The 26,926-nt window shown below is 45.6% G+C and overlaps 1 protein-coding gene across 1 annotated transcript in view; it reads right to left on the reverse strand.

Moving 5' to 3' along the window:
* Positions 1–2,777: 2,777 nt before the first annotated feature.
* The window catches only part of LOC119450774 (uncharacterized), a 95,914-nt gene continuing 71,765 nt past the window's right edge, over positions 2,778–26,926 (reverse strand). Inside the window, exons 6-10 of the mRNA XM_037714278.2 lie at positions 26,082–26,250; positions 12,548–12,823; positions 6,043–6,187; positions 5,092–5,364; positions 2,778–3,157 (exon numbers count right to left, since the gene is read on the reverse strand). Of these exons, the coding sequence (XP_037570206.1) occupies positions 3,030–3,157; positions 5,092–5,364; positions 6,043–6,187; positions 12,548–12,823; positions 26,082–26,250 (991 nt within the window). The 3' untranslated portion in view covers positions 2,778–3,029. The remainder of the gene's footprint in view (positions 3,158–5,091; positions 5,365–6,042; positions 6,188–12,547; positions 12,824–26,081; positions 26,251–26,926) is intronic.

The following is a 26,926-nucleotide window of genomic DNA, read 5'->3' on the forward strand; positions in this document are numbered from 1 at the left end:
ACAAAACCCCTTTTCAAGCGCTTTAACCTTATCTCCATTCCAAGTCTTTACGCATATACGCTGGCAATAAAGTACAAACAAAATATTGTCACCCCTGACAAGATGCTAGAGTCTATTGCTCAGTTAACATTGAGGGCACGCATTTACCCTACACGTAATACAGATATATGGAGCGTGCCGTATTCTCGAACATCTCATGGTACACAGATGCTTGACACACTCTTCCTGTTCTCCTGAATTATCTGCATGAGAACAAGATTAACATAGAAAATGTAAATAAAAAAAGTTTACGTGCTTTTTTTTTATTATGCAACTGTAGGACACCTTGTATTTATATTGTCTATATTTTGTACAATTGTCTCAAATCACATTGATTTACATTATGTGCTTTACATTTTCTTTTGCATCCCGTTATATCACGGTAATAATATTATATTACAGTGATATATTACATTATATTACTGTGTTATTCTGTCTTGCATCTCATTATATTCTTATGACACTTGTATAATCACAACTAAAATTGTATAACTATGTGCTTTTTTCCATATGTGCATTTTTTGTCTTTTTTTCTTCTTCTGGTCATGACTGCTGTCTGCCATGTAAACGGGGGCCTGAGCCTTTGTCAAGTGAACTAGTTTTCACTTTTTGCTCAGGCCTCCCTCCATTTCTTTATGGAAAAATAAACCTGATTTGATTTGATTTGATCGCCGCCGCCGAAAGCCCCAGACACTAGCGGCAACACGCGCGCGGGGCGCCGCCGGCGTTAAAACGCAGATGCGGCAGAGCAGCCACAACAACTGGCGGCGAGCCGCTGCGGCAGTCACGTGACAGCATGAAAATCTCGCCTATCTGTAGACGCGAGATGTCCCGTGCTTTTTCCTTCGTCTGCTGACAGGTCGGCGCTGTGTTCGCTATTCGTCATTCGTTCTTAATGCGAGCCATGTCCTATGAAGATGACGACGCCGTTGTCACTGATCATAATTATGTTGGTGCGCTCTCTTCTCTTGCGGTATCGCCGCGTTCCAAAATCAAGGAAAATGAGGTACTGCGCTGAAGTCCCATAAGCAAGTCATAAGCCCCACAAGTGAAATATGTTCGGATTGAAGTCAAATTTCTCAGGGAGGTTCCCGTAAGCAAAGTAAACTAATGGCTTTCAAAAGAAAGTTTGGTACATTTCGGTCTGGGTGGGAATGGAACCCGGGCTTCTGGGTTGCGAGACGAGCGCGCCTTCCCGACTCCACGGCTGCTTCACTGTTCTGGCTGAATAAAGGTGTGACTATTGCGTTCGTGATTGGACACGCTACGTCGCAGCCATCTGGCTCACTAAAGGTTTCACCAAATGGATTATAATGCTTTCGCATTTGCACACGTAAGTAGTACTAAGTAGCGCAGCCGAATCGTTTATTATTCGCATTTCGCCTGTTTGTCGAAAGCTTCCGTGGTCGTGTTTCTTCCAGTCGCATTTGCAAGCGAACAGCGAGCCGCGATAATATCAAGTTTCACGGGGCGAAGCTGGCAACAAAGCTCGGTGCCGCCGTAGTGCGCTGCCGTATGAAAAAAAAATGTATCATTTCCTAATGTTTGCAGCCCATGCATGCAGCCTAAACAGCTTCGTCCCCGTGTGAATCGGTCCCCGTGTGAATGTTGCGGCTCCACTATTTTTTTTTTGTTTTCCCATTTAGTGTCACACATTTATACACTAATTTATTATTCACATGAGCACGGCATTGTTTCAGAAAAAAAGATTTTCTTGCCAATCTCAACATATTTATTTCACCCACAGCCTTCAACTTGTTTCAGTTCATGAAGAGACGTTCTTGAACAGACTGCGTTTTCTTCCACATTTTTGCAAAGCTTTCGGTAATGTCGGTCACAGATTGCTTGCTTTTAAGCTGAGTAAACTGAATCTTGATCCCAACTCGTTTGAGTGGCTTGAGCATTTCTTCCTAGTCATTCACAGTTCGTTACGTGAAGTAATCACTTCTCTCGTCTTAGCACCGTTGAATCTAGTGTTCTCCATGGATTTGTTTTGGGTTCTCCTCTGTTTTTTATTTACGATAACAATTTATCAAGCTGAATTTCTTCGAACATCTGCATTTTGGCCAATGACTGCGTTATTCTTCGCGACGTTTTGGACCATGCTGATGTTAACATCGGGAAATATTATATGAACGCTATCTCTAACTGCTGTTACGTAGGGTTAATCAAATTTATTCAACCTAATTGCAAAATTATGTGTGGAAATTGCATCGAACTTCCTCCTCCTTCGAGTTACTGCATGAATGATACTACCTTGAAAGTCGTAAGCACTTACAGATACACTCTTAATCATGTCCTGCATAAAGTGCTAGCGAATAGCCAGGAAGCCGGATAAAAAAATGTAACGCTTATGGGCAGTTTGGTTAGCCGTCCCAACCCATTCGCGGAGCCATATTAGCCGTAATACAGTTGCTACGGTACTACCGTTGCTACGGATGCAAAAAATAATCTGAGTAACTCTAAGCGACGGCAAAGAACGTTACTTTGGTTTGGTCCAGCTAGAACGCATTTCCATATTTTTAATGTTTGGCGAATGTTAACTGAAACACCCTGTACATAAGGGGTTTCTATCTAAAGCCATGCAATTTTTTTATTAGTTTCTGGTTCTCCTACTGGGCATTTCGATATTACTATACACATGTGTTGCCTCTACACAATCGCTATACACATATTACACTGAGAAGTAACTCACAGAAAATTCAGCAGTAACACACAGTATTCAAGCTCTCATACATACGCAATTAGAAACTAAACTATTGAGGAAACAGGCCTGGGAGGGCAACTATTACTGGCTGTGGCCTGGGCTTCATGGTAAGGACTCGAACAACATGCTGACCATTAAAGAAAACCAATGAAAGAAATCTTTCAAATACGTGGTCATACCTTCCAGGTGGGCAAACCTACCCAAGTCCTCCAAAAGCTAGATTTGTGAAAACGAACGTGGTGAAATTTTATTGCGCCGCCCATATGTTTACGTTACAATAAATTCAAAGCGCCATGCTACGTGCGCACTGTTCGACCAGGCAATTTCTATTGACTTTTCCAGTTTCAGTCTTCGGTAGTGTCTCCATGAAGAACACGCCTCCGTAAAGGCGCTTGTGCACAGCCAAATTATCTGCCGAGAAAGAGAGGCAAACGCCGTATTACAATTTCACAGCGGTTTTTTTAGTCAAAAAGAGGTGGTTGCTCAATGCTAAAATTCCTACTATGGGAAATTAATCAGCGCCGACCAATCCCAATTTTCTTGTTACTATGGCGCGGCAAAACCTACTCGTCTTCGGAAGCCGCCCGAGACATGATCACTGATACGAAATAGAGAGGAACGCTAAAAATATTTGGGTGGTGAATCAGTGTTACACGTAGCTGTAACAACAGCGAGCACATGGCTTCAGTCATATTGATATAAAGAGCTCCAGAATTGTAGATGTTTGGACCATTTGGTACATTATTAACAAGGTTAAACTAGTGTGAAGCACACGGCAGGTAACCAAAGAGATGCACTTCACGAGCACCTTCCTTCCCATGCGTTGCGCACTAGTTTATTTTTTAATAAAATAAAAAGACCACAAATATATGACGCCACTTTCCATCATAAATCAGTCGCAGTTTACGACATGCAGTAAATGCTTTGTCCCATTAACTGAAATTGTGTGTTTCAGGATATTCATGCTAGCTACTGAAATGGTTGTTCGTGTTCTTGTGACTGCAGTCCATTACACAGATTTTACTCTTTATTATTGGTGCGCCATAGTAATTTCAATTGTATTAATATAGGAGGTCCCGCCTGCAGTTTGTACCTTGGGAACTTTTTTTTCAGTACTACTGTATTTATAATAAAGTTTGATTATTGGTCTTCTTTAGAGAATTGACTGAGGTGGTCGTACTGTTGCATGCAGCATAGGAAGAACAGGTGCCGGACACTTGAAACGTGTCGGTGCTTTAGCTTCTACAGACACTATACAATACTATAGAAAGATGCCGCCAACATATTGCGCCATCAGGTTCTTTATTACCTTGATAATGATTTGTCTAAATATACACCATGTATAAATGCTGAATTTAAATCAGGTGGCAAACAAGCGTTGCCCGTGTATTCGAAATTCTGCGACTAGCAACTGTTTGGATATCTGTTCCCCCAAATTGGGTACCACAACTTGTAGTGTTGCTCTAGTCAGGAGCTTCCCAACAATATCCATTACAAACTGTTATACAAAATTGACTAGAAATTCAGTATGTTGACGGTATCAGAGAAGTCCGAATATGCTGCAGCATTATTCTTTTGACTCTCCTTTCTTACAATGTGAACGGTTCTATTGTTGTATTTCGACCTTTGTCTTACGAGTGGTTCTTTCCGCGTGCTAACTTGCCGTGTTTTATTATGACATTTGCTGATTTATTATAGGCCCTGCTGTAAGATTGGCATTTGCCATTCAAACGGAGGCGATGGATGTGGAAAGCGAATTATAGCCTCAAGCAAAGCGTGAATTCAGGCTGTCGGTGGATGACTTCGGCTTGGATTATACTGGTGATACCGCAGGCTGGTCCGGCAAGCCTCTTATCAGGACGCACGGTATTATAAAGCCTACGAATACTGATCTCACGAAAGGCTAGAAACGGAAATTTCTGTTCTGTCTTTCTGGTGAAAAAGTTTGCATTAAAAATAGAAGAGACAAATACAGCCGCTCTATTCACCAGAAATTTGGAAATAATATTAAATTAGGTTTGCGAGACATCTGCCCAAGAGCCATTTTAAAACTGGCCATTGAAAGAGGGAGTGCTTTCCGTGTTGTACGCAACAACCTTTGCTATAACAAATTCCCTGATCTGAGTAATGCGATGAAACCAAATTAAATGGAGGACATTCGAAACGCTAACTACTTCACGCCATAAGCGACGTGAAGTCAAATGGTGTTAAGTAGCCGATACGTAAATACGGTGCATTAGCACTGTTTTCGATACATTCAGGGTTGCACTCCATGTGACGGACATGTTGTAAAAATACCGTAATTTTTTAAAACTGCGTTCCGCTATGTACCATAAAGCACCAACCTGAAATGGTTGCTTTGATCTTGTGGGCAATGTCGTGAGCCTGTTCTTCGCTGATACTTGGATGCTTGAGCACTACTACCGCAGCCGGTGCCTGTCCGTATTTCGGATGTGGCAGTCCCACTACGACAACATCGGAGATGTACTCCGAGTGCTCTTCAAAGAGCAACTCCTCGAGTTCGCCAGGCACCACCTGATTGTCCATGCACTTGATCATTTCCTTTAGCCGCTGTACAATGTACACCCTGCCAAATTCATCATAGTACCCGGCGTCTCCTGTATGAAAATGATGTTGTTGCTGATCACAGACATGCATGTTTCAAATAGCGATAAAAAAGCTTGTATTAAGCGAGTAGTACGCCCAACGGTCCAAGAATCATGCGAACATCTTGACACAGAATATCATTAAAGGTGATGCGTGCATTCTCAGTGCACCTTAGGTTCAGCGCAGAGAAACAAAACATGAACATGAGAAAACAAACACAAGACGAACGCTCTCTGTTCTCTCTTCACTTTCTCGGCGTTTGTTCTTTCACCCGTTTGCTAAGATATGGCTTCAGACAACACAGTGAAGTAACTTTTACCACTGCGTTAGTTTATTTCGCGCCAAATTTATAGAACAAGGTTATTTATCCGTGTCTTTACCGGCATACAGTAACACCAGCCGTAATGAAACTGGAAAATCTTTACTGCCACTGTCATTATGCCGTGCTGTCAAAACGAGCAACAATGTGCGTGGAGCAGCGCGTCAAAAAGTACTGCCTGGCTATCACAATATGTGACCCGATTTAACAACTTGCTCCGCATTCTAGGAATGCCTCTTACTTATTGCTCCGTGGACGGGCTTCACAGGCAAGAATATAAAAATATTAGTTGCACACATATATTTGTCTAAGCTAACACATCACTTAAAAATATTTGGTGTACTAAGCGTATCAAAGGTAATTGCTGTACCTGACTTGCACCAGCCTTCCTGATCGAAGAGCTCGGCTGTCTCTTTTGGCCTCTTGTAGTATTCCTTGATTATGGACGGAATGCGAAAGCAAATCTCTCCAATCTGGTTCGGTCCAAGCTTCTTTCGCGTCAGTGTGTCGACAACCTGCGAGGGAATATTTTATAGTTTCACGCCCAAAAAATTATTAAGATCCGATAGCTAAGCATGTTTTGTCAAGCTAGTTTCTAGCGATGATTGTCGGACAGTTTTGCTGGTCTACCTGCTCATCTACAAAAACTTTCTGCTCAGATGTGGCGGTGAGTGTATATTCGCTTTGAAGTGCAATGAAGCAGAAATAAACATTAATAATTACATTTTTATACGCGCACTTTTGTCATCTTTTTCTACAAAATCCTACGCGCACAATTTTTTTCAGGCCGTTCAGAGAGGTTTCAGTAGAGCAAACACAAAAACCCGCAGGCCACGCTCTGCGACGCTTTCTCCGCTCAATTCAACCAAGCCGATCAAAGAAAAACGTGTACGATATATTTATTTATTATTTATTTATTAACACTGTCGATCCCATCAGGGATCATAACAGAAGGGCATGCACATAGTTGTCTTACAATATAACGATAACAATTAATACAATATCTAGTTTACATACAATACATTGACAATTAGCAAAGAAAAACAGTAAGGTTGGCAGAAATAATAAAGCAAATAAATCGTATTAAAAATGAACGAGAGTAAAAAAAAGGGAGACAATTGTCAAAGGTGAACGAAATCGTAGCATTAATTACAACATATACATTGCATATGCTTAATCAAAAATGAAGGCTGACTAATGGAGTAGCACACGAGGAATAAGGATTATAAACAGGGATAAGGTGCCTCAGAAAGGCTGGCCAACGTTTCGATAGGAGGACCTATCTTCGTCAAAGGCGGCCTCGTCATCCTCGGCGGGTTAGTTTTAAAGGGTTAGTGGAGTGACGTCACGTCGATGTCCGCTGTGGCTGGCTGTAAAGGGAGAGACTGAAAAGAAAATGAGCGCCTGCGCTTGACTGGCTAGGCGCGGTTTCTGAGACGAGGGGACAAGAGCGGGAGAGCGAGAAAGTGGCAAAAAAATTATAAAAAAGGAAAAAAAAAAGAAAAACCATCAGAGGGGGTTGGGGGAGCGAAAGGCGAGTGAGCGTTCGGAGGAGTCGTGGTCGGCGTGCGTTTGGGGTCCCTGAAGAGCCGGTCAGTGTGCAGGTCACAATACGAGTTGAAAGCATGACTTGAGTAGCGTAGCATCAAGGCATCGGGTAATTTTGTGGTTGACAGGGAGCAGCTTGGTCCGTCACAGGACGTTAGCCTCACTAGTTCGCCCTAGGCGTCGTCGCGGCGGTATACAGAATTGGCGAGACCTTGTGTGGTCAAGGCGCCGAAAAAGGTATCCTGGCGTCTGGGATTTTGGACTGTCTCGGTGTGGATCTTGTGTGGAAAAAAAAAACGGCGCAGGAGGGTGACAGTGTAGAAACAATATAATTAGAAATTTAAACATGGGGGGGGGGGGGGAGGTACAACTGGAGACAGGTACACCTGTCTCCAGTTGCTTCTGGAGGCAGGTGTACCTGGAAAAGCGCTCGTATGGTTGATCAATGCGTAAAAGCATGGAGGACGATAATAAATTGAGTGGTAGGGGAGATGCAGGGAAGAACTGGAAATGGAAGAATAGGTGAGGTTGAGGGGAACAAGAAAAAAAAAAGAGGAAGGAAGAAAGAAGAAGAAAAAAACTATTAAAAAAACGGCACAGGAGGGTGACAGCGGAAGAAATATAATTTGAAACATGAACACTGAGGGGACAGGTGTACTTGGAAAAGCGTTCGTATGGTTTATCAATGAGTAAAAGCATGGAGGAGGATAATAAATTGAGTGGTAGGGGAGATGCAGTGAAGAACTGGAAATGGAAGAATAGGTGAGGTTGAGCATCGAGATTAGCTGGAGGTTTAACTTGTTTTGCGCCTTTGTTAATGGTATAACAATTTAAGGTTTATGTTACTGCTTTAGCGATTCTAAGTTGCCACGCGATAAATTCATCCCCGTGGGGTGCAGGCATTTAAACTTGTGTATGAGGTATGATTCTGTATATTTTCTCTCGCGAGGTGAACGAAAATTTGTTTGTAGTATATAGAGTCTTGCTTCATCAAATATATGGCCGTGCTCATTGAAGTGGCTGGCTACTGCTTTAGGTAAATTGTGTTTTGTATCCGCGCGATGGCCGTTAAGTCTCGTGTGCATTTCTTGTCCAGTCTCACCTATGTATTGCTTGTTACAAGCTTGTAACAAGCAATACATAGGTGAGACTGGACAAGAAATGCACACGAGACTTAACGGCCATCGCGCGGATACAAAACACAATTTACCTAAAGCAGTAGCCAGCCACTTCAATGAGCACGGCCATATATTTGATGAAGCAAGACTCTATATACTACAAACACATTTTCGTTCACCTCGCGAGAGAAAATATACAGAATCATACCTCATACACAAGTTTAAATGCCTGCACCCCACGGGGATGAATTTATCGCGTGGCAACTTAGAATCGCTAAAAGCAGTAACATAAACCTTAAATTGTTATACCATTAACAAAGGCGCAAAATAAGTTAAACCTCCAGCTAATCTCGATGCTCAACCTCACCTATTCTTCCATTTCCAGTTCTTCACTGCATCTCCCCTACCACTGAATTTATTATCCTCCTCCATGCTTTTACTCATTGATAAACCATACGAACGCTTTTCCAGGTACACCTGTCCCCTCAGTGTTCATGTTTCAAATTATATTTCTTCCGCTGTCACCATCCTGTGCCGTTTTTTTAATAGTTTTTTTTTCTTCTTTCTTCCTTCCTCCTTTTTTTTTCTTGTTCCCCTCAACCTCACCTATTCTTCCATTTCCAGTTCTTCCCTGCATCTCCCCTACGACTCAATTTATTATCGTCCTCCATGCTTTTACGCATTGATCAACCATACGAGCGCTTTTCCAGGTACACCTGTCTCCAGAAGCAACTGGAGACAGGTGTACCTGTCTCCAGTTGTACCCCCCCTCCCCCCCATGTTTAAATTTCTAATTATATTTTTTCTACACTGTCACCCTCCTGCGCCGTTTTTTTTTTCCACACACGATCCACACCGAGACATTCCAAAATCCCAGACGCCAGGATACCTTTTTCGGCGCCTTGACCACGCAAGGTCTCGCCAATTCTGTATACCGCCGCGACGACGCCTAGGGCGAACTAGTGAGGCTAACGTCCCGTGACGGACCAAGCTGCTCCCTGTCAACCACAAAATTACCCGATGCCTTGATGCTACGCTACTCAAGTCACGCTTTCAACTCGTATTGTGACCTGCACACTGACCGGCTCTTCAGGGACCCCAAACGCACGCCGACCACGACTCCTCCGAACGCTCACTCGCCTTTCGCTCCCCCAACCCCCTCTCATGGTTTTTCTTTTTTTTTACCTTTTTTATAAATTTTTTGCCACTTTCTCGCTCTCCCGCTCTTGTCCCCTCGTCTTAGAAACCGCGCCTAGCCAGTCAAGCGCAGGCGCTCATTTTCTTTTCAGTCTCTCCCTTTACAGCCAGCCACAGTGGACATCGACGTGACATCACTCCACTAACCCTTTAAAACTAACCCGCCGAGGATGACGAGGCCGCCTTTCACGAAGATAGGTCCTCCTATCGAAACGCTGGCCAGTCTTTCTGAGGCACCTTATCCCTGTTTATAATCCTTAATCCTCATTGCATATGCTTAGGAATAGCAAGAGGTAATGAAATAGGATAACAATTATAAGTGGTAGAGAATCGTAGAAAGTAATAACAGAATCATACAAGGCAGAAAACTTTATAATAAACAACTGGTAAATAGGTAAAGTTAGTATAAATAAACAATGGAACTCAGCTATGACAAAGTACAAGGTACTAATATTAGGTGTACACAAGAGGTGATAATCTATATATAAATTGGGATTATATATACAATAAAATAGAATAAAATGGCACAGAAATGAATGGTAACACATGTAGGTCAGAATTGTGAAGCATGCAATTTGTTTTCGACTAATGTTAAAAAAGCAGATAAGGTTGGGCTGTTTGTAATGGTAGGGTCATTAAAGGAAAAAAAGGAATGCTTATGACATTCCGTATGAATTGAGTGTTCGTTTAATAATAGAGTGTGTTTATGTCGGGTGGGTCGTGTTTGTGTTATGGATAAGTATTTTGAGCTCTCTATTTATAATTCGTTATGAATAAGTTGGTACACCATTTTAAACCGCGCAAGCTTTGCTCGGTTTTGTAAGGTAAGCATACCGGCCTGTTTTAGCGATTCCGTGGGTGAGTCTGTTAACCTATATATATTGTAAATACATCTTAGTGCCTTCCTTTGAACTGCTTCCAGTTTGTTAATGAGTTATTTAGTGAAAGGAAACCGAACAACATTAGCATATTCTCATACTGATCTGACAAATGTGTTATGTGATAGTAGCTTTGTGTTTGGGGTTGCTAGTCTGAGACGTCTGTTTAGGAAGAAAAATTTTTTTTGTGCGGTCGAGGTAACGTTGTTAACATTGCGTTCCAATCTAGAGTCGTGTGTTAATGTCAAGCCAAGGTACTTGAACTCATTCACTGCGTAAAGTGTGGCGTTATTTATAGTGTAGTTGAAATCTGATCTGTGTTTTTACTCGTAATTGATAGTGTAGCCGATTTTTAAATGCTCAAAGTCATTTGCCATTCGTTACACCATTTGTGTACTAATGATAAAGCGTCCTTCAAAGCTACATGATCCTTATACGAATTAATTACGTGATACAGAACAGAATCGTCAGCAAAAAGTCTAACATTGACAGGAATATGAAATGGCAGGTCATTAATGTATATAAGAAATAAAACTGGAGCCAGAACACTCATATCACATATCATTATGAGACCTACGCTGTATGGTCATCTCTTTTCGACCGCAACGGGGATAATTTTGTTGTCTAATTACGCGGCTATGCAAAGAAGATTTGTTAAAGGAGTTTACGGTTTTCGAAGTCCGGGCGTACTTTTCGTGGCAAAACTGTTATTGCACCTTTATTCCATTCAATTATTTTGATCACACTTTGGCCTTCGTAATTATTTTTTTTTCTTTGCTTTACTCGCATCGCGCGGAATACGAAAATTTCCGCGTTAATGCACGCCGGCGCGCCACGCCACTAGCGGTTCCAGAAGTGATTTCAAAGTACTAACTCCGCTCATTACCTGACTTGGCAACCGCCTGGTTAATCCGTGGGCTGCGAACATCACGCGCAACCCGAAACAGGTGATTAGATGGAGCCAACACCGAGAGCTTGCCCCTTTCAGTGTGATTTGGTTTAGAGTGTCAATAATCTTCGAACCAATGCCACACTAAACATTGCCACATTTCAACTGCGCAAATCACACGCCTCTGACGCCTTCACATCCTCCTCCCGAGCGACTTCCATTATGCGCGAAAATCGTCATGTAGTACTTATTCGGAGAATTCGCAACTAACATTTATCACATGAAATGCTTAGAAAGCATTACTGCTGACACCTTTACTCGCATATGCAGCTTGTGAAACTGCTTGTGCGACTTCCAGATTTACAAGGACTAGAGAAAAACACACACGATGTCCAGTCATCGCATTGCCCGTCTGCCTCCAAAGAACATATGCTTTGCCGACTCGGACATCCACAATTTCTGCGACGTAGATGCGGGTTCTGGCCGCCCACGTCCTTCCGTGTATCTGCCATTGTACCTACTTGTTTTACACAACTTCACTGGCTTTGACATCCCATTATGATGTTGACTATCTGTGGTGTAATGGCGCAAGGGCAGCTGTCGCCAAAGAGCGCCATGACATATGGTAATGAATTGTCTATGTATTATGTATGCTATGATCAAGCGAGTTTCAAATGGTAGATGCATGGTTGCAAAGAGGGCTAAAAACGGGTCAGCAGCCGCGACACCGTAGTGCCCATGAAGTGAGCTTCTCAGCCAAACCAAATTTCCCTCCGCCCGTCATCTTTCACCGCCACTTCTATTACTCCGCGCTCGACCACTTCCCGCTCCGAGCAGTTAGAGCCGCCACTCACCGTCTCTTCTTTTTACTTCTTCTTCTTTCTGGGGTTTTACGTGCCAAAGCCTCTCATAGTACGGTTCAGTAACACAAGCCTGTCTAGAAAAGCAATGAAAATTACGGCTAGCCCTTACTAAAGATGCAGAGATCACAGATGCACAGGTGGTTACAATGACAATGCTAAGGCCTACTACAAGCGTGTAATGGGACATTTGATACTCTAAGCTAGTATAAGTCACATTGAACAAACGATCACAACTGCGAGTCGATTATAGATTGTGGCTAAATCTCCTAGGAGAATATCGCGAATTTAAAAACCTGCTAATACAAGTCGCAATAACAAGTACATGGTGATATTTTTATTTAGTACTCAAAGGGCCTAATTTACGCTACGTCGCTGCACACACCTTAATTTCCGAAGACGGAGCTGGGAATCCAACGTCCATGCCAGTGACCGCGTGAATGGACGGTGAGCATAGGAGCCCCATAGACTCAGTCAGAGCGTATCCGTTCAGCAGACACTCAAAGTCGCCAAACGCGGATTGCACTTCCTTGTAGAGGGCTTCTGGAAACACGCTACCTCCGATGCCGATGCGGCGAACGCCCTTGAGCGGGTTTCCCGTGCTCTTCATCTCGTCTAGAACAGCCCGTAAGTGCGCCGGTAGAACAGTAATGGCAGTCACCTGAATGGAAGGAATAAGATAAGTAAGTAATAATAAGTAAGCTCTCAAAATGAAGGAAAGGGTAATTAGTGGCGCTGCTCTAGGGCAATTCTTCGCTTTGGCACAGAAATATTGCGCTGAAGTTCTCGCAGATACCACCGGTGCTTTCATCGGCGATGTTACGGCGAGTTTCCGAAGCCAAAGCACCGAACACCGCATGACGAACAAAGCGGTGTCGTCTATACAAGGTGGACAGCTTGGACTGAAACGCCGGCTATATTTACGAGACAGAACGGCGACGCGGTACACGTCTCTACGAACACATATATGACGTCACGAAGACGGAAATGGAGGATCATCGCTTGACAAAAGGACACGCGTTTGTTTTCAATAATGTCAAAACGTTGGCACGGAAGCAGCGATGGGGCCCGAGTAAAGTTGTGGAATCATGGTTTATCCGCCATGACCAGTCGGCCTGCACTTTTTACCGTGACCCCTGCCGGATGTCCACGACGGCGTGGTAGATAAATAGGATGTATTCTGCTCTATAGAACCATTTGTGTACTGACGATGCCACACGCATAGGTGGCGAAACGGCCATGTTTTTTTAACGATGTTGAGTAAAGCCAGTGCAAAGAGGTCGACAAGAATAAATACAACTGGTATTGCGAACATTTTTTCAATGTATCGTACTACACAGATAATATAGTTGATCTCTCAGTGCTATTGACGGTTGGATGATGCAGTCTTTTTTTATTTTATTGCGATAGCAATTATATGGACACTCCAGGCGCAATATGCCGTCGTTGACAAAAACGCCCATGTGCTTGCGTTGTAGTGCACGTTAAAAAAATTACTCCATCTCCCCCTAAAGGGAACCATGTGTGGATGCGAAACAGCGGGGAGATGGTTAGCTTGAGCGGGAGATGGTTTCGCGGTAGCGGCCCGAGTGCTCATCGCGGCGCTGCACAGGAGAGAGAATGAGGCGCGCGCGCTCGGTCATTTTCATACCGCGTAACTACCGTGGTGCCCCCAGCGAAGTATGCAGCTGTCTCACCACCTCTCGAGCGCGCCGCTCCGGATTCCTAGAGGAGAGAAAGGGGGAGCATGGAGAGGAGAGAGAGGGGGAGGGGACGCGCATGCGCTGTAAGGGTGTGGCACGCGGGCACCGCTCCGTAGAGTATTCCTAGAGGAGAGAAAGGGGGAGCGTAGGAGAGGGGAGAGAGGGGGAGGGGACGCGTATGCGTTGTGGGGTTGTGGGCAGTGTTGCCAGGTTTGGCTATATATAGCCAAATTGGGCTACGGGAAAATTTTTTTCGCGTCGACTTGGACGAGTTGGCTACGTGGCTATATTTGGGCTACTGAAAATCTGCGACTTGGCTGTGTTTGGGCTATATGTGGCGCCCTAATCCAAGCTCCAGAGGTGGCTCTGATCGGGTAGAAGCAAATCTCGAAGGCTGTGTTTTAGCTGACTGAGTTGGCGCTGAGCCGTGCTCCCTCAAGGGCTGCAGAAGATAGCGCCAACCTTTCCCTTTCCCTCAAGAACCACTTATCATCAGCCGGCCGCGTGGCTGTGCGTGTGTGCGTGCGGGAAATGACCTCCCCCCCCCCCCCTGCCTTTCATTGCCTCTCTGCGCTGTTGTCTGCGCCGGTGGCTTTGCTCTTTGATGCACTTAAACTTACACCCTGCTTGACCGTTAGGCACCCGATCACCGGGCATCGGGATGAACCTGGGAGTAGTGGGTTTTTCACAGTACACTGTACTAACATGGCTATGCTTAGGAAGGGAGAGCAATAACATACGGTCGGGGCCATCAGGTGATCGTGGCGCCGACATGAAAGAAGGGAAGCACGGGTGGATGACACGCTCAAGTGTGTTCATGGCCATGTCTTCCGGATGAAGTATCGCGCCGGGCACAGCTTTCGATCTACTGCACGTTTCTGGCGCAAATCTTTACTGCCATTTTCCTTTTCCTGCTAGATGAATATTTCTTTGTACTTAAATTTGGGATTAATTTCGATAGGTTGGACGTAAGATCGGATCCTCCTCAAGGAGGAGAATCCAAACATGGGGAAGTGCGAGAACGTATAAAAAAGAATGGGAGCAAGACCCCGAGCCAAAGGTGGGTTCTGGTACTTTTACTTCTGGATGGTTTCCCCGTAACGTCATGGATGCAGATACTCATTCTGCCATTATCGAAACATGTTTGCCACGATGACATCAGTGCACCACGTCACATGAACTTCCCCCACCGTGTTAGCTTAGCTTGTGAGGTGTCGTGCTGCTGGCTCGATGACGCGGGTTTGATTCTCGGCCACGGCGACCGCATTTCGATCAAGGCGAAATGCAGGAACATTCCTGTACTCAGGTGTACGTTAAAGAACCCGAGGTGGTCAAAATTAATCCGGAGTCCCCCACTGCGTCATGCCTCCCAATCATATCGTGGTTTTGGCACGTAAAACCCCAGCAATTATTAGAGTTTTAGAATAGGGGCCTCAAACGTATTGGGGCCCCAAAGAAATAGCGTCGAAGCCATTGCGCATGCGCAAGACGCAAGCTGTGTTTGGGTTTTGCGTCGGGCACGCTATTTCATCGACTTAGTGGGAGCCCCAAAATCTACCCCAAAAGCTTTCGTCAACTAGCATGGCGGCGCCCATCGAAGCGACGGCTGTAACCTAGCACAAAACTGGGCTCTATTCGTGGTAACGCGTGAAGTTTGTAAGCTAGAAGAAGTGATTGCGGTTATCGCTTTCTCTCAACTAACATGTGTTATGAAGATTGATTCATTATACGCCGCTGATTCCGAATTCAATTATCGATTTCATGGCTCGTAGGCCTGTCACGGATTGACTTGGCTGTGTGAAGGTACGTAATGTTGGTTACTGAAAACTAAGCGCAACAAGTTGCTTGCCGCTAATAGAATAAGTTCTAAATTGTAATTAAAGACGAAAACACGAAAGTCTAAATTACTTTTCTTATCATAAAATGGTATATTTTATTTTAATATTTATAACAGCTTTTCTTTGACGCCGTAGTGACGCTGCAAACGCAACACGCTATCCGCAAACGCAAAACGCCTATTCCAAAACTCTTCATTCCGGCATGCCCCAATGCTAACACCCGAAAAGTTATTTGGGGCCCTTCTAAAACTTTATTAGCCATCCAAATGGTTTGCTTTTTGACAGTAACTGGTTTTCACAGCATTACAACTGTTATCAATTTGTTGTTTACCATTGATCTGTGTACGCCATCGCGGCTTTTACCATTTCGAGCGAGTTAGTTCGGGACGTGCTCGTCGCCGAAAACGACTGCGCGCTTCTTACACTAGTGTGCCGGTTTGCGCAGTAATCTTTTAAAGCTTCGCTTACACCAAATCAGACAGTGAGCGGTATCTGTTGTCTGCCCCTTTTCTCAACGCATGTGCTTGGCGCTTGTGGCTGGGAGTGGCGTTCACGAACGCTTACTCACATCGTATGGGAATGGCCGAGAGCCCGATGTGCGACTACTGTATGTGCGAGGAAACCATCCAGCACCTATTGTGTACCTGTCCTCGCTACGACGTACAACGCCTCTTTCTCAGGACAACTTTAAACCGGCTGGACTCGAGACCATTCTCTGAGTCAAAGATACTCGGACCGTGGCTACACCCGTCACTGGCACAAAAAGCGTTGCCTGCATTAGTACAGTATTTGAAGTGCACCGGTTTAAGAGACCGCCTATAGTGTCCCTGTACATCGTTCCACGTGTACTCAGTGCTCATTCTCTCCCTATTTTTCTCTTTCTATTTCCCCTTTCCCTTACGCCTAGTGCAGGGTAGCAAACCGGATGCTCTTCTGGTTGACCTCCCTGCCTTTTCTCTCCTTGCTCTCTCTCTCTCTCTCTCTCTTGGGTGCTCGAGATCTAAGATGGCGACCAGGTTAATCCAAATTGACACTATATAGGTAGTGTGTGTCCCAGCTAATCCGGGCCAAGCTAATTGAAAAAACAAAACAAAAAAACGAGAAAACAAGATTGGACGATGAGGCAAATAACGCGAGATATCACAGCGCGAAAGACTTGTTTTAGCTCATAAAAAAAGAAGCCGTGGGCACATCGCCATCGCAGATCGCCGGACAGCTAAACTTCTACGCCGTAGGCAGAGATAACGTGAGAGATCGATGACGGTGAACAGTATTTTGTGTTCGGGACAGCTAAAAAGCAGAGTTCGTAGTTAATATTGTTACAAGCGTGAAAGTGTTGTGTTATTTGGGTATGTGCCATAAGCTGCAGTGGGACGCAGATACGAGGTGTGGAAGAAAAGGACGTTTTTGCCAAGGGATCACGGAACCTAGGCTGGCGCTCAAGACCGTCGGTTGCGTCGTGTCCCAAGAAACCCTCTCTTAACAGAATAACCCGTAACAATATTACTGTAAATAAATAAAAATATTAACGTAGTACTACCTGCCTTAAAATAAAAGCACAGATTCGCCCTATGCAGCGATTCGCTAGAACTTAAGAGCTTCCGGGGCCAACCAAAAAGCGTTCTGTGCAAACATAATGTCCCTGTTGTTGATGTAAAGGGCCGACCGTCACGGCGGCACGGACATTTTGTTACGACGGGTTGTGCAAAAAAGGACTGCCGTAGTCGAATGTGAAAATGTATACACAAATTAAATTGTAATAAAAATGGCTATATTTGGCTACGAAATATTTTGCACTTTTTTCTATTTGGATACATTTGGGCTACAACTTCTGTAGCTTTTGGCTACGCCGCCTCATCGGACCTGGCAACACTGCTCCGTACAGGATTCGTAGGGGAGAGAAAGGGGGGAGCGTAGGAGAGGAGATGGATGGGGAGGGGACGCGCATGCGCTGGGGGGGGGGGGGGGTGGGTGTGGGACGCGGGACAACAAACAGAGCCGCCGGCAAGAACACCTTCGCATTTAGAAACCCCAGGTGGTCAAAAGTAATCCGGAGCCCTCCACTACGGCGTGCCTCCTAATTGGAAGTGATTTTGGCGCGTAAAACCCGAGAAAGAAGAAGGAAGAAGTTGCCGTCGTTGACGCTGCCGCCGTAATGTTCCTTATAAAGTCCAAGATCGACAACACCGCCACCACGCGCCGCATGCTGTAGGTGCGAGTGAAAGCGCGCGAGGGAAGCCGACAATCGCGGCTCAATTTCTCGCGCGCGAGGGAGGAAAGCGGGGAGGAAAGGTGCCGCCTTCAGTCACGCAAAAAGCCCAGGGAGGAGGGGCGGCGTTGTACTACGACATCAACTGCGTATTGCGCGACTGCGCTCAAGGGGCGCCGCCGATCACGGCACAATCTCGCTCTTGTAAGGTAGGAAAGCGGAGAAAAAACGCGCCGTCTTCGGTCGCGCCCATGGCGCCGGGGGAGGGGAGGGAGGGGGCTGCGTTTTACCCCGGCAGCAACTACCGCACTGAGCGGCCGCGCGCGCCCTGTCTTGAAAGAAATCTGCATCGTGGGTTGAGTATAGGTGCGACGGCTACTCATCACTTTGTGAGTGCTGCGTTCTCGACGCTCAGTTTGCGTTAATTAACGCGATACACAGCACGAAGGCCACTTAGCTGGCAGCTGCGCACGCGCTTCCTCATGCCAGCGTTTCGACAGTGAGTGTACGCGGTCATCGAGTGTGATCTGTTCATATTTGCCTGTGCGCGCTGACACCCTCCTTGTTAATTTAGTTAGTAAGCGAATGTTTGGAAGTACTTAACGCGTTATCTCGACAGCACTATTCGAGGGCCTTTGCTTACACCCTTTCTTGAGTAACGGAATAAACGGATGCACAAGGCCAATCAAGTTTTTAGGACTACGGCTGCCACAGGAGAGCACTATAGCGGCCACTGGGCCTGATTTGGGCAAAGTCAACTGCTTTGTTTCGCACTCCTAACCGAGATTGTCATACGCATCGCAAGTTACGGATAGCTGTAATTATTGGAATAGTGAAAAAAAAACTACTTTTGAATGTACCTCAACGTAACAATTTTGTGGCGTTCGTCTCCTTATTCCTCGGGATATAGGTCATGTAGGTATAACTGGAGTGCGGAAATTTCGGCTGCAGCTTGACAAAAACATATTACGCTCCTAAGATTGGACTGCACTGCCGATGACATTCAGCAACGCACAATTAAACAAAAAAAGATGTCGCAGTTTCACCCGAAAGGCGAAGCATTAATTGTGATTGCAAATTAGTAGAGAGCTATTCGGAGTAGGGATAGTAGTTTTATCGGCTGCATAAGCTTGGACACATTGGCTTACTAACTGAATTAAAAGCGTGGTGTCAGCGCGCATAAGCAAACATGAATAGATCACACTGAATGACCGCAGGCAACGACTGTCAAAACGCTGGCAGCAAGCGCAGCCGTCGCAGAGGGCGAAGTTCGTGCGGTCTATCGCTTCAACGGAAACTGAGCGGCGAATGCACAGTGCATACATGGGTCAGAGCCGTGTGGAGATAACAGACGGTGCGGGCGACCGCCACAGCCGCGGGCAACGTACGAGCGCAGCTGTTGGCAGAGTAGAAGCTGCGCCCCCCCCCCTCCCTCACGCGCTGCCTTCCCGCTTTCTTGCTTTCGCGTGGGAGATTGAGTGACAAGTTCCCCTTACGCCCGGTTGCAAGATACGCCTTTGGTGGCGGAGCACAGCGTCGCCCCGCTTCCCTCCCTCCCATACGCCCTTGGCCTTTCGCGCGGCGGTCACGTTTGCTGTCCGCCGTGCGTTCGCTCTCCGTGATAGCGCACGTCCCCCGCGCGCTTTCGATCGCGCATACGGCGCGCGGCGACGATTTTATCGCCCTTGGACTTTATGCGGAAGCTCACGGCGACGGCGACCTCGACGACGACGGTGGCGGCAGAAATCCGGTAGAAGCGTCCATATAATTGCTATCGCAATAAAAGCTTGTTTCGAATCTTCCAATGTAGTCCGTATTTTTGTTTTACAACGAGGAGGGCTGCCTTACGGCATAACAAAAAAAGCTAGAAAATACATATAAATATGAATGCGACCCCCTATAGTGCTGGAAGTCCAGCAAAATTCACTGCAAAATGTGGTTTTCATTTAGTTTGCGCTATGGATTCCATGTCTACCACGTTTTCGAAAGTTTCTGCTCGGGTATAGACTACGTCTACGAACAACTGTAACATCGCCAACGTTACACGGCAGGGACTGGCATTGAAGCTGGGACACAGCGCACTGCTATTTTGTGCATTTGAAGCGTATTCTAATTAAGGCAATAAATTTGAACAACACAATGGTTCTGACAAGCCTTTGGGTACAGCATTATGGTTGCCGTGCTAAATTAAGTCATTTGTGCGGTCGCCAACGCTACGGTTGGAAATCACAATTTGATATATAATTTTTGAAAGATCTTTCTAATTGCTTACAAGTTTACTGCGTATGAGCTGCATATTCTCTTGCTTCACTACACTGAAAAAGTAATTACTACTCGGAAGAGAGGCTTCTGAAAGAACAACACATAAGTAAAATATTCGACAATGCGTATGTTATACTCGAGCGATTTACACCTGGTGAAAAAGCCTGCAAAAACGATCACCAGACGCGTTAATATGTACTATAGCGCACATCCGTCTATAGGTTTGAAAGCCTATTCTCTATATTTGTTGCAAATTTTAAGGTGTAATTGTCGGCGAAGGAAAGGTGCTAAGCGACAGAAACCCAAGGCAGTCATGTGCTGTATTGGTTTGATGTAGGGCTCAAGTTCGTATAGTAAGGTCCCAGGCTCACAACACGGAGGTAGGGGTAGGGTGCGACAAGGCCGACTGAAAACGTAACCGGTTCCGGTGATGAGCGGGCGATCCAGATGTGAATTTCGCATAGATCACACAAGTGAAAGCGCATAGCGATTTCAGTTGTGTAATCAGTCAACACTACCACGAGCATCTAAACTCTATTCAGAGGACGCATCTAAAGCGGAAAGTGTATTCAGAGGAAACATGCATGCCTAGTATGCTACTATCGACAAAACGAAAAAGTAATGACTCCTGAGCGGTGTCGTAGACCGAGGTGACAAGCGAATGTCACCATAGACAAGGCCGCGTTCTTATACCATGACCACTGGAGATATACAACCGCAAGGTGTCGACTAGCTGGTGACTGTGACTTCATTAGTCTTTGCGTGTTTGTGTTCCGTCTAGTACGAGTGGGTAGTGCCAGCAATGGCACTAGATATAGCGGTGAGCTAAGTCCACGATACGTACTCGAAGATCGCAACATTGGACGTCGACGACGTGTTGAACGTCGAAGCCTTCGACATCAGTTACGCAGGTGTCCGGGCTGGCTAGAGTGGTAGCTTACCATTGTGCGTATTCGGTAACCACAGCGATATACACAGAATTTCCGAAAATCAACACAGGAAAAGTGTCGAGTGAGATTAAAAATAACTTGGCCAAAACACTCATATCGTATGTCAAGCGACTCTCGGCGTTCTTTTGGTTTGTGTTTTTTTTTTCCTTGGGTCACTGGAAATATTTCTTTTTCTGTGTATCTGTTCCTGGACATGCATATATAAAGCATGTCTGTCAGTAAAATAATCAGTTGGAAGTCAGCGCTTGTCCGTGTGTACTATTCGTCCCCATGTTTCTTCTCGCGCTGTGTATTATCAGTATGAATAACCAGCTAGACCAGCCAGCCACCATACTGAAGAAGACGATCAGGTTGATCCACGACTTTTTCTAACTCTTGCCGAGTTCGTATGTGGCCACGTAACGACGCACAGAACAGTATCATGATCTGCTTCATCATCATGAGAGTGGCTTGTTGGGCTAGTTGGTACATGGCCATCATCATCATCATCAGCAGCAGCAGCAGCAGCAGCAGCAGCAGCAGCAGCAGCAGCAGCAGCAGCAGCAGCAGCAGCAGCAGCAGCAGCAGCAGCCTAGTTTTGAGTCAACTGCAGGATGAAGGCCTCTCCCTGAGATCTCCAATTACGCCTGTCTTGCGCTAGCTGATTCCACCATGCACCTGCAAAGTTCCTAATTTCATCACCCCACCTAGTTTTATGCCGTACTCGACTGCACTTCCCTTCCCTTGGCACCCATCACCTAACTCTAATGATCCACTGGTTATCTATTCTACGCATTCCATGGCCTGTCCAGCTCCATTTTGTTCTCTTAATTTAAACTGGAATATCGGCTATCCCCGTTTGTTCTCTCATCCACACCGTTCTCCTTCTGTCTCTTAGCATTACCCCTAACATATCTCGTTCCATCGCTCTGTGAGCCCCATATGTTAGCGCGGTATAATGCAATTAGTGTACACTTTTCTGTTAAACGACAGTGGAAAGCTACCAGTTAGGATTTGGCAATGTCTACCCTATGCACTCCAACCTACTTTTATGCTTTTGTAAGTTTCCTACTGATGATTAGGGTCCCCTGTGAGTAATTGACCTAGATAAACGTACTCCTTTACAAACTCTACTGGCTGACTGGCGATCCTGAATTCTTGTTCCTTTGCCAGGCTATTGAACATTATCTGCATTCCCATTCTTACACTTTCTCGGTTAGTTAAGGTCCTCACTCATTTGTTGTAATTCGTCATCAGTGTCAGTCGTCATTCGTCAACAGGACAATGTCATCTGCAAACCTAAGGTTACTGATATTCGCCGTTGATCCTAACTCCTAAGTCTTCCCAGTCTAATAGCTTGAATAATTCTTCTAACCATGCAGTGAATAACATTGGAGAGATTGTGTCCTTGCCTGACCTCTTTCGTGATGGGTAGCTGTAGAATCTCTGTACATAATTGCCAAGATATTAACGTAGGACTCATGTACTCTTTCCTGCTTTTCTCTACCCTATAGTTCCCAAACAGCGCCATAATAACAACTGGGGCAACTAAAATAAGGAGAGAGCACGACTGCACAAATAGGCTGTAAACCCTACTAGCTTTAGCACAAGTTCAGCATGCATGCAAGAGTATAAATGCCGAAATAAATGTAAGTTGCGTATTTCGTGATGTGATTTCTTCACCATAGTGCCTATACACCGTCTGCAGCACGCATAAGACGTTTCATGTGCCTCACTGCGTCTTCTTCCCTAAGTATTTTTCAAAGCTGCATTTCATTCAAAGCACGGCAGACCTAAAACATAAGTATGATGAAGTTGACGTTGACCGGTCTCGTACCTGATCTTGGCGAGGTGCTTAACCAACCTTCTAAAGCGTGATATGCATTTTAGTCAAATAATTTCCACTGGAAGTTTGAACACTGCATGTGATGGTGCGTCATATGTCATCAGCCTAATGCATGCCCACTGCAGGAAGGCCTCTCCGGGTGATCTCCAATTACCCCTGTCTTTCGCTAGTTGATTCCAACTTGCGCCTGCAAATTTCCTAACTTCGGTTATGACGCGGAGCAGAGGTAGAACACCCGGCTTCTAATCTAAAGGTCGTAAGTTCGAATCCTCCTCCAGTTCTCTACATTTTCAGGCATGGAGTGGCGCCTGACAGCGGTATTATATGTGTTTGACTGCTGTTGTGCCCGTCATTCGGAACTATGCCCATATCATGATCGTTGCATTGTGTTACTATGTCCGTGCTTGGTGTCACTAGTTGGCTTATCAGGTCTTGCTAGATTTAAATGTCCCTATAATGAATACTGCGAACGTAATAAAAACGCGGGCAGCTTACACTAGCGGTGCAAGGCTGGAGTAAACAGCGGAGCTGGTGATCGACCTAGCTTCTAAGTTTTACTCGGCTTGGCTAAGTTTTGCTAGGAAATGCTAAATACTGCTAGGCACGGTATTCCGACTCGGCTCGCTGCCGACGCGCAGATTCTCGCTTGGGCACGCGACGCCCTTCAAGGTAAGCGGCTTCTTCTTCGGGTGTCCGGATCGTCCTTGGTCATCCCATGTCAAGGCAACATGTACTCGCCACAGAGTCAACGAGAGTTCTGCCGCCGGCGCGGTGACTTCGAGCTTCATCTCCCCGTTGACGTCACGGCCAAGCTGCGCCTCCACACTTGCCGGGACGCGACTGGTCGAAACCTGCCAAGCCGCCGCCAGACGTGCCTGCTGCAGTCACGGATACCGCGCGCGCTCGGCGCGAACGCCGGGAAACGGGGAAACGCGGACAGCGTCGGCAGCAGTTCTGCACGCTGCCTCGTTGGTGCTGCTACAATTTCGTTCTTTCTCTCGCTCTCGTTTTCTCTTTTTCTCTCCCGAGCATAGCGCGAGCCGCGCGCCTGCTCTCCTTCCCTCTCTTTAATGTCCCATGTCAAGGCAACATGTGCACGGCACGGAGAGGAGGCGAAGCACACGCTGCTCCGCGAGGTGGTTGCTAGGCAACGCGCGATGATGTCATCGTTCAGTGAGGTTTTTTTGTACAGGCGTTACGGACTGGTGGTCGGATTAAACAGCTCCGCTGTTAAAAGGCTGAGTGATAATATCCTAGACTTCCATTTTGTTGGTCGAAAGTTCTAATCCTTGTGGCACACTGAAAATTTCTTTCTTTGTAATTTTGTCGCAAAGTGTTTTTACATTTTAGCGACGACCAGCTGGTGGACATAAAAACAGCCAGATGAATGAGACAATAACAACTAACGCTGTAAAGTGTGCATTTTGCTGTCAAATGTAAACAGGGTTTCTTTTGCCGCCTTAAGCACAGTGTATGACCTCCACTGCTTCAGCGTGGGCACAGCCTCCGCGCCCCCTGCAGGCAGTTTCCATCGTGTACTTGTAGCTCCTAAACAATGAAATGCTATTTTAAACCCATTCTTGAGATAGCTTTCTTAACTTGGAAGTCGCTAAAATCACACGTAGTTCTTCAGTCTATCGCTAAAGAAAGTCGCTGGTCACTAAATATAAATAAAAACAAAATCCACGCATCTCCATGAAGTGAATCAAGACGAGTGGGCGAAGCACTGGGGATCGTTCTTGCCGTAAATCACCCGTGACACTGCCCACTCGCGCATGTAAATGAGTGACAGCGCGTGTGTACAGTATATACAATGTTTTATTTGTCATAGCTCGTATGTCGTGTTGAGTTCTGGATTCCGTTTTCCTTTCATTATCACTGCTTTGTGGTCCATGAAATGTAGAGCCAATGGTTCTTCGATCGCATCTAGCCTGAAGTTGGCAAATTCAAGGTCTATGCACGTTCCCCTGGTAGTTGTTGGTTGTTTCCTTCGTACGAAATGCATCGTAGAGCGTATCGAGACGTCATATACAGCACAAGCCAGTCGCTGTCCGTGATGTCTACGTTGAAGTCTCCGACAAGTACGAAGGGGTTGTTCTTGTACTTTGTTTTGTATTCGCGCATGGCTAGATCTATGTACTTCTCTACGTCGCCTCGGGAGAGATTCGGAGCCAAGTACACTGTCATGACGACGGTTCCGTCGTTTAGATTTATTGCAGCGTGTTCGCCGTTGTGAGATTCGCTCGTTATTGGTAGGTAGAGATCCACCGCGGTATCTGGCAATTTCACATACATCCCAACATCACCCGCCAAACGCTTTGCTTCTTCTGTGCAGACGACGCGGAAGAATCCATTGATGTACGGTCTCGCGTTCCACATTTCGGTAAAGCTAATTACGTCTGCTTTTGTTAGTATGGGATCTCGTTCGACGTCTTTTGCGTGGGCATTGAGGGAGCGCGCCGCGGATAGAAGAGAAGCGGCGGTGGGGAAGTGAGCTAGGAGCTGGCGAGGATGAGACCGCGTGCGCATGCGCCGCGGCGCCTTCCTCCGCCCTCCTGGTTGCTATGGCTGCGGCGCGGCCAACGTTGGCCGTGAGCACGGACAACGTGGATGGACGGACAAGCCTCAACCCTAAGGCGCTTCGCCCCCTAAAATCTGCCGCTAAACAGAGAAGAGTTGTTGAAGCTAGCGACAAAAAAGGTAAAATGGCAAGACCGACCGAGATTCCAATAAGTTGAAGAAATTAGCAGCGTCGGGTTTTTGGATTTCTGGAAACAGTTATGAACTCTTAGGCTGGCCGGCTTCATGCCTTTTATTATGATCAATCATCTGAATGCTTCAGCTAAAAAGTTATTCTAATTTTAACGATTACTCGTCCATTTACTACAACGAGTCATTTAATATTTATGTCTGTGTGATAACAGCAATACGAATGAATTTGTTTATTTACCTAATGTTTCGAACACCTTTACTGAAAAACAATGTATATCATATTTATATTTAAGTAATCCCCTCCTAACCCCATTGCAACGTCCAGTGGGAGCTATGGGTATTAAATTGAGTAACTAAATGAAAATAAGGCTCCCGGTGAGGCATGTTGTGAGACAATTATAGTTCATGAGGCCTTTTTACCTTGTACTGGTTGACGAGCCGGTCGATTTGCGTCAAATTGGCGCCTGGCGTTGCCATAACGACGGTGGCGCCCAGCAACACCCCGAAAGTGATACATATGAAGCCGGAGCCATGTGTTATAGGGGCCGCAATAAGCACCACGTCGCTGGCGTCCCAGGAAAAGCAGGGCCTGCAATTTTAGAGTGTACGAGAAATGGTTGTTTGAGGTGTGGAAGCCGATTGATATGCTTCATTTATTTTAATGCGATCTTGAAAGGCCACTGTTCAAACATATTTCGAAGAATTTAGGAATTGTATTAGCCCGTAAAGTGATGGGTTGTAAAAGTGTAATGCGAACGCATCTATGAAGTGTACAATTGTAGAGATGTGTGCCTTTTATACAGGTAACTGACGGGTTGCGACTTGTAAGCGTTGTGTGAGGGAGGGGGGGGGGGGTACAGCTGTGTTGTACAAGGAGCAGCCAAGGTTATATACAACAGAAAGGAAAACGAACGACAAACTTTCATTTGTTAAGGAAATACATAAAGCTCACTGAGAAATGAAGCATTATACAAAGTTATAAACGACACATAAAGTTATGGAACTCCATAAACAACAATCCCTAGCCAAGAATATATTTTAGTTCTGGACAAACAGCGTATTCAGCAGTTTCCTAAAGATTAAATTTTCTTGAAAGTTTGATATCTCATTAGGAATGTGATTCCACAGTACAATGATACGCCATACAGATGTGTTATTGCGTTGGTGGGACTGCCCAAATGCTGAAATTGACATTATTGTGCAGACGGCGGGAAATGCAGGGAAAAATGCATGCCCATTTCCATCTCAGTGGGCAAGGTGGCACG

This window comes from Dermacentor silvarum, chromosome 4, assembly GCF_013339745.2.
Source record: "Dermacentor silvarum isolate Dsil-2018 chromosome 4, BIME_Dsil_1.4, whole genome shotgun sequence".
Lineage (NCBI taxonomy): Eukaryota > Metazoa > Arthropoda > Arachnida > Ixodida > Ixodidae > Dermacentor > Dermacentor silvarum.